The sequence below is a fragment of the Thunnus maccoyii genome, chromosome 13 (assembly GCF_910596095.1).
Source record: "Thunnus maccoyii chromosome 13, fThuMac1.1, whole genome shotgun sequence".
Classification (NCBI taxonomy): domain Eukaryota; kingdom Metazoa; phylum Chordata; class Actinopteri; order Scombriformes; family Scombridae; genus Thunnus; species Thunnus maccoyii.
In genome coordinates, this window is record NC_056545.1 from 31,506,237 (window position 1) to 31,515,118 (window position 8,882).

The window sequence follows — 8,882 nt, forward strand, 5'->3', positions numbered from 1 at the left end:
CCTGAACATGAACATGAATATTTATAAAAACAGAAGTGAGAAGGTGAGAATGTGCACACCTCACACATTCCTTCAGACCATGCATAGAGATGTTTTTCTAAAGCAATCCTAGGGTCATGTGTTGAGGTGGAGATGAAATATAAGGTAAGAAACGGAATCTTTTAGTAAAACATTGCTTTAGCTGCACTGATTGTGTGATTTTATTTATTTATTTTTTGCATTTACAGAGATTTGTAAAATGCCAATTATAGGCACATTTATAAATGTAACATTTATTAATTACTTTTGTGTGATTAATTGTATTATTCTTTTAATTTACATAGTAGTCAGAATTTTATTTTGCTGTTAACATTCTTTATATTCTATCCTTAGTTGTGGCACATGTTGTAAAGTCAGTTTAGATATGAGCGCTACAAACAAATCATTGATTACATTTCTGAGATATCACTGCAAACAATGGTTTACAGGTCCATGTGATGAATTAATGGCATATAAAGAGCCACACTGTTTCATTGACAGGTGTACAGACTAGTGGAGCAGGTGGCAAATCGATATGAAAACTGCTGGTTTAAGGGCGTGTCTTCATCCATTTATGGCTAATTCTAGGAGTGGAAATGAGGCTTGTGCATCTGCAACCACTTCCACAATGAGATAGACAATGAGATTTATAAAACATTTCTGTTGAAAATAATGTGTATGCATATTTCTGGATTTGTGCATATACACAGTTTTAGTCATGAATCTACACAGAGTTTTATGCATGTGGCCCCTGGCAAATTTGATGTCATGTGAATATGTCCCAGCTTTACAAGTTGACACAGGCTGCCTGATTGCACCATTAAACCATTGACCGGCAGGTAATGGATTATTGGGTACTGAGGGCTACAAAGGATACAGAGGCTGTGTTCTCCAAATGTGGACAAAATAAGGCTGTATTTCTTGGCAGCATTTCTCTGAGCTTTTGGAGCAGGAGAGGTCTTGTCGACGTGGTCTGACATATTCAATCTTGAGATGCAAATTTCAAAGAGAGGTAACCCTGATCTTCGACATATATTAAAAACATTAACCTATATACAGGGATGAGATCCTGCAATCTGTTTCAGATAAAAATCAAAAGATAGGTATCCTATAAGTCTGGCTGCAGGAGGGCTTCATTTAAGTCTAATGATTCACAGTAGATATTGGGTGTAGTCTTTGAACAAAATAAGCAGAAAGGGGAAAACAAAGAGGGAATGTAGGAGGGAGATGAAATGTGAGTGTGGGACAGAGAAGAAAGCTTAGTTTAGCAGAATTGCTTCATAAGCATAGCAGTTCCCTAACCTCAGTTTAATGGGTGACTTGATATCCTCAGCAAACAGGGATCAATTCACTCTATTTGCTTTTCATTTCCAGAGAAAATAGGTGCTTCATTCCGGATACTCTCCAGTCAGTGGTTGTTAATGGCACACCCCTGCCTTCATGGCACTCACAAATCATTCAGTGCTGCTGCAGTTCAGGCAGACAAGACTAAGCCTATTAATGATATCTGCAACACCAACCAATTTATGTTAACGCCTCAATACAGAATTTATTTGGTTATATAAAGGTTAGGCTGTTATACTCAATTGTTTTTACAGTGTCTCTCACAGTTCCTTGAAGTGTGAAGTGGTGATTTCATCATCACAGTCGTATTGAATTCAACTTCCACATTTCCACAGAAAACACACGCAGACCAATTAACTGTCACATACTTTCAGCCCTTGTTTCAAAAACTCTATCAATCAGCTAAAGAGGATTCATACAACACAAATTAGCGTTATCAGTAAAAAAGCAGCATCAGCCTTTGGGGAAACATAGAGTGGGAGTGCACAGAATATTTCATCATACAGCTTGTATGAGCCATGCTTTCTTGCTTCTTAGATCCTTCTATGTGCACTACTCTGAAGAGAACTTTTCAGACAGCAGACATGCCCTGCAGGAGTGTTGTCAGATTGATCAGATATTGTTGATTTCTAGTGTCAGATTCAAAAACTCTGCATCAGTCAAGCCTCCATACAGAAATAGGAATAAATTACATCTACTTCAGCGTTGCTCCCTGTCATTTACTAAAGACCAAATTGTTGGTATTGACATAAATGCATCATCTAATCTAAAGAAACACAACTGTCAAAACTGAACATAGACATACATGCCATCTGCAATCCTCAGATGTTCCTGACAGCTCTGCAGTGATCCAGATGAGTGTTAATGAGCAGAACAGTGAATCACCGGGAGTCACCAGCATGATTGTTGTCGAATGTTTACTTCTCACAAACAACTCAGTTTCATTGACAACCAAACTCCATAAGTATCGCTGCAACATACTGCAGCACACTCAAGAAAACGCACATGCATGATTGAACTGTCTGTAAATCTGTAGTGTGGGTGGAATTCATATTGCAAGACAAATATTTTGGAAATTAATATCAACCTCATTTTTCACAGTGAAAACATTGAGAACATATGGTCCCCATTACAGGAAACTGGAGTCATACAAAACCCTCTTTCAGCAGCTGGGTGGAGAGAATGCCTCCTGCTCTCAATCTAGTCAGACATTTCAATTCTCAAGACCAATTCAAGGTGTAAACTCAGCTTTAAACAGTTTTGTTCCAAAGTGTATATTAAAACTATTTTGAGATTGTGACCGTCATGTAAGTAGGCATACGGTAGAAACGTTTAATCTCTATGCAATAAATACAAGGCCTGAAGCTCTTTTGCTGCAACACAGCTTATTTCATAAACCACCTCTGGCTTGTATGGATTGCATAGCTGCTCCCTATGTGAGTGTGCCACAGTTTTTTTGTCAGCTGGCTGAAGAGGCACTCAGTAAGGGGAAGTTGCCCCCTGCTGTTATGCTCAGCTAATTAAAACTCACGCTTTCCACATGCTTGCACACACATACACCCACACACACACATATTCAGTCCCAGTGAGTTCAACAGGAGCATCAGAGGAATCTATACTATTATTTTTGTTACAACTCCTGATAATGATAATATATACCAAAAAAGTCATACAAACACAGGATATCAATGTCTTTCTGATATCAATAACAGTTTTGTGCTCATTTGGTTTAAAGATCATTCTGATGACTTGATTCTTTCTGGGTATTAAAGGATATGTATGGTGATCTATTTGTCATAGTGTAAACAAATCTCATGTGCAGAGCCAAACCAACAATGTGAACTGATCTGCTAACAAGTATTGTGTGTGCATCCAAAGCCAGATTTATCTTGTTCCTCTGTGCTGTGGTGCAAAAAATACTGTACTAAAAACATGTCAGTGAGTCACACACTGCACTGGGTGACATGTTCCTTCACCCCAAAGACAATGGTTACTTTAGTTTGTTTAGAAACGGCTCTAAAGACTAAAAATAGCATCACATTTTCAGTCTCAGGAGAGTAGTTCTGTGTAAGGTAGACGTCACTGAGCATGTGAGGGAATGCAGTTCCGTTTACAGAGCTGCGCTAGCTTGTGGTGCTACATTTTACAACCCCTTGACTTTGTACTACATTGTACAAATAACTTTAGTATAAAGTCGAGAGGTCTGATGAAGTCCTCCCAGGACATATAAAGTTTCTTAAGATACATAACCTGTTGCTATGCTGCTGTGCTGCTATGTAGTTGCAGCACCTATAGCAACATAGCAGCATAGCCTGCTGATTGGTTGACTAATTTTGACTTCTTCTATATTTATAAGAATCACGCAAGAAAACAGTTGAAACGTGCCATATCAATAGTTCATTTTGAACCTTTAAAGGATCATTTGAGTTTATTGAAATTGGGTATTATTTTTGTTGTTTTCCCCATTTCCATCAGCTATAACACAGCACATCAAAGCCCAGCTGTAACTGCAGGTTGACATCCAACCCATGAGTCATGCATGTTACGTACTGTACTTACATTTATCTTCTTTGCTCTATTCATAGTTCTTATCTGTTATTCCCAGTGAAGTCACATCAGATATGTGACAATGCTATCAGAACTAAAATGACAGCCAACCCTGCAAACAAGATCTAAGTTGTAATTAACTGGAATTATGTCGTAAATTGCAAGGATGCAGTTCATTTCAATGGCAGAAATATCTAACCCTGTCGCCTAAAAGGCATTAATTTACGTCTGTTTTGTGTTTGCTAGAAACAATTCTGCCTGAATTATATTCAAATTATGCTACTGGATGTTAGATCTTGCTGCACAATATCTTCAAGTAGGGACAATGGCAATATTAATTTTTATGGTTATGTTTTTCACTAACCTTAACCAAGGTGCTTTTGTTTTCTAAACCTAACCACACCTGGGACTCAAGATGCAAACCCCTGTCTCTAGTGTCAGAGTTTTGTATGCCCACCCACCATCCACTGCAACCTCAGTGTGATATATATTTACCTATTTACCTACACACTCACCTAGTCTTGTGAGTGTATGTTGCACAGGACATGTGACAGCGCTCTGCTCTGACTAACTTAAAGTGTCGGACATGATGGGCCTGAGCGAGATGCTGGCAGCACGTGGTAAGACCCAAGGTGAACCCCAACTGATAGAAAGAAGAGTTGGCATGTGCATCAGAGAGAAAGAGGGACACAGTGAAGTCCATGGACAGTCCCTCACCCCAAAGAACAACAACAAATCTAAGGCTATCTACCTATTTGAGTCATTTGACAGTCAAAGTCACCTATGAGACACACTGCAGAGGTGGAAAGAGGAGACAGGAAGGAAAGAGACAGGGATGAAGGGGAGACGAGGGAGGACGGCTGCCAGAGATTCGAGGCCAGAGCGCTGCAAGATGTCACATCCCAACCTCTGGCACTGGAGACTTCTGTCATCTCCACACTTGACAGATCCTTTGCCCTCCCCCCAGTGATCTACTCTATATATAGAGACAAAGAGACAGATACGGCTTAACTCATTGTTTGTGTGATCAACTCAGTGAAGGCACATCCAGAATGCCATACAGTGCATATCAGGTGAGGCGGGAGATACTGGGTCCAGCTGATCTTTGAAGATCACTGTGATATGCTGCACAGGACAGGAGGCACAAAAAAGCATATCATAAAGGTCACAATGAAAGTGTACTAAAAATAGAGTGTGAAATGAATATCAACTGGGTGAAGGAGACAAACCCAAGGGAATAGCTGGAGAGTGAATGTCCAGCCCAAAAGACACAAGAGCATCATTTCCTCATCATCTGTGTGGCACATAAATCCCACAATAGTCATTCATTCAGTCTCTGTCAATTAGGAAATGAATTATTTTCATCAGGCTAATTTTGCTGTTTTCAGCATGAATGATGGATGAAACTTCTCCTGTAAAAAGCCTGTGTGATACTGTATTACCCCAATTGTCAAGGTCACCAGAGCAGGCAGTTGTTGGATGATAATAGCTCTTAGCACAGCATGCCTTGGAAATCTTCATACCTGGGGTGTGAGCTCTGCTTCAGCCCTGAGGTGAATTACCACAAAGTCAGCACTGTACAGAGAGCAGACCATCCTCAAATATGTTAGCTATGAATATCTAGAGCTTTGTGTCTACATTTTCTCAGAGAAAATGCAACTGTTCATTAAAAACTAAAATCGAACTGTGGATCCAACAGATTTATTCAGCTGCTTTTAATTTGTGGCAAAAGCAAGGACAAGTTTTCAGCTACAGAGTGAAGGAGGAAGCGCCATGAGGTAGAACATGCTGTTTTTGCCATGGCCTGTCGAACTCGCTCCCATAATGCAACTAATGAAATCTCCCATCACCCCATGGACAGCTGGACTAATTGTGATGTCATGGCCCTGCACTGTCGCGACGACTGATTGTGAGATGTACTCACATGTGTGAGGCAAGCTCTCTAAAATACAAACAAGCAGTGAAAATCAATGAAGGGCCTGTTTATTTTCTACACTTGTGCATTTCACAGCAGATAATAAACATCTTGTGTCTATTTCATTTGTACCAGACTAAACATATCTGTATTTATAGTCACATGTAAGAGGTTATGCATTCATGTATTGTCATTTCAAGAAATGACAATAGAAAATTCCCTGCAAAAAGATACTGTACAGCCAGCACCCCAAAAACTATTCACTTTGTCTCTAGTTTTGAGGGATAAGATGTTAATGTAAATGTATGTCTTCTAGACACCACACAATCTCTAAAATGGGATAGCACCTAATTAAAGAATAAAATGTGCCTGTTTTTTGTCCTGGAACACTTTGCCTGTGACAGAAACAGGGGTAGCGGGGAGAGAAACATAAGAAGAGTGAGGGAGAGAGATTCTGTGCTTCCCTAGAACAGTGATATCAGATGTAAAGGTCTAGAGAGAGGGAATTGTTCAATATAGAAAAGGTGTCTATGACAGCACCCAGAATTATTCACTTGGAAATAAAAGTGTATTTTCTGTTGGTTGTAAAGGTTCAGACACATATGCAACAAATCCAGGGTGGGATGCTTTGTTAGTGGTGCAGCTACAGGCTGAACATCAGTGTAACATGACACATGACAGACACAAGTCTTTGTTCTGAGGTTTCCAGCTAGAGGACAGTTACTAGTGTTCATTAATCAGATGAGGAACACTGCTGGAATACTGGCTCTAGCGGGCATCAAGTTTGAGATAGGATTCCTTAAAACAAATTCTTTTGGGGCAGATCAAACAAAAATTTTTGTCTACTGTGGATTTTTTTTCAGGCCTTTGACTTTAAGAACTTAGGAAAGTGTGTCCTTGAGCATAGTGCCTTGCTCTTCTCTTCGAATGAAGGTGGAATTCCTTTTCAGAAACACAAAGCTGAATGTCAGCAGTAATTCCAGTTTCTGCTTTGAGCACATCGTTGCCACAATGAAAATAAATAACAGAAATACTACAATCATTATGTTTAACAATCAGCCTGGTATTACCTTACATGAGCTTAAAGTGCCTGGACAACAGTGAGACTTTTGGTAATATATTTCCATTTTAATAATAATGTACTTTTTATTTGGAACTACAAAATACACAATCAATACTCCAATGACATTTCTATAGTAACTTTTATTGTGGCTATGCACTAGGTGGTGAGCTTTTGATACCTCCTCTTTTTATGCAAGTACAACAATGTCATCACCATCATATTTCTATAATATTCATATAATAACGATATGTGGACTCCTCAATAGTGAGTTTACAGTGACTTTATTGTACTTAGTGGCATCAATAATAATAAATGGTTTGGATTTTATGAGTAAGCCAGCACTGCATTTTTTCTCCTATCCTATGCATCATGTTGGGTCTGTGGTATATGCACATTACTCTTTGAAACAGAACCAAAAACTGAAAAACTGACAACTAGTCAGCCACACCAACGCAACTCATGTACTCAAAGTTTTCTCCGAATACAAATCTAAAAATCTGTCCGACAGTAAACACCACAATAAAAACGTGAAGCGCTGCCGAGTCTGACCGTTAATGCCACGCAAACCCACACACACACACACACACACACACACACACACACACACACACACACACACACACACACACGCAGTCCACATAAAATCGGTGATCACAACTGCAGCCGGGAACGTGCATTTAACTTACCCAAGAGCAGAGTGATGAAAGGAGAAGCAGACATCCCGGCATCCAGCAAGGACAAATCCCACCAAGAGAAAAGAGTGTATCAAGAATTTCTCTGTGACTGACTGGATCGACTTTACAGTAACTACAGTGTGACCTGACTGAGGAGTGAAGAGTACCGCATGTCTCCAGCACGCCGCGCAACCTACAGCGTCAGCATCCTCATTCATTCAAGCGCAGCAGCATCTTCCTGCTTTATCACACTGATCACCAGTAAAGGGATTCTTCTCCTTGAGCTCCCCCACAGTTAGGGTGCGGGGTGTTTCCCTGATGTACGTGAGTCCATACGCAGCCTCTCTCTTTCCGTCTTACCCTGTGCTCCTCTGCATGGAAATCAAGAGGAGGTGCAACAAAGGTGTGCGTGTAGCAGTCAGTAAAAGGGGGACCTCTACAGTTATAATGGGCGTATACCTACGTTACATGATACGGACTGTACTACTGCATCCCGACACTGGCATCCTCCTACGGGACAAATACATTGTCCTGCCCCTCTGTCTCTTATGTTCCGATATTATGACGTATTTTATACGATTATTATACAAATAGGTGGCATTACAATATCTAGAGGTCATAAATGAAACCGTTTTTATTATGATATGAAATCACTATAACCAATAATATTTGCCCTTTAGACTTAATTTATACCCCAAACTACAACTTTAAAAGAATCAAACAATCTCTGTAGTAATCCGACTATTACACATGCATAGAGAAAAATGTCAAAAGGTAAATTATTACTATAATCCGTCGTCCCTACAGGCACAATGTATATGTGATCTATAAGAGATGCGTAGTAATAGATCTGAAATGAAATGAAATATAGCATACATTAAGTCCCTATAGGAATATTAGAAATAAAGATTCTATATTATTTTTCTGGCTTGTTTCTCGTAGTTTCCCAATAGAATTAGTGTGTCAGTCAGGACCTGTACAATCAATGTGATGGAGCTGAGAGAATAGGCTATTATATATAGTAATGAAAGATAAGAAACAATGTGAATCATAATGGCCATTAAAAATCTTAACTCTTTACAAATGCCAGACCAAGAACTTAAACCTACTCCTGAGGAATGTCCTTGAAAATATTGTATTAATGCCATGAACAATGACATCTCACTCCTGACAAATTAAACCATTTTACAAGGAGATTATAGTCATTCAACAAAAATGAGCATTGCAATTTCTTGAAATTTGAGTAAAATATAGTTCAGTATGCATTTTTCCTGGTTGTGGACCGCTGGCAAATGGCTTATTTTTGTATATAACCTTTTCT

At 39.3% G+C, this 8,882-nt stretch overlaps 1 protein-coding gene across 1 annotated transcript in view; it reads right to left on the minus strand.

The window, feature by feature from the left end:
- The window catches only part of LOC121910773 (CXADR-like membrane protein), a 108,809-nt gene extending 100,681 nt beyond the window's left edge, over window positions 1-8,128 (minus strand). Inside the window, exon 1 of the mRNA XM_042432096.1 lies at window positions 7,574-8,128. Within this exon, the coding sequence (XP_042288030.1) occupies window positions 7,574-7,607 (34 nt within the window). The 5' untranslated portion in view covers window positions 7,608-8,128. The remainder of the gene's footprint in view (window positions 1-7,573) is intronic.
- Between the last annotated feature and the right edge of the window lie 754 nt (window positions 8,129-8,882).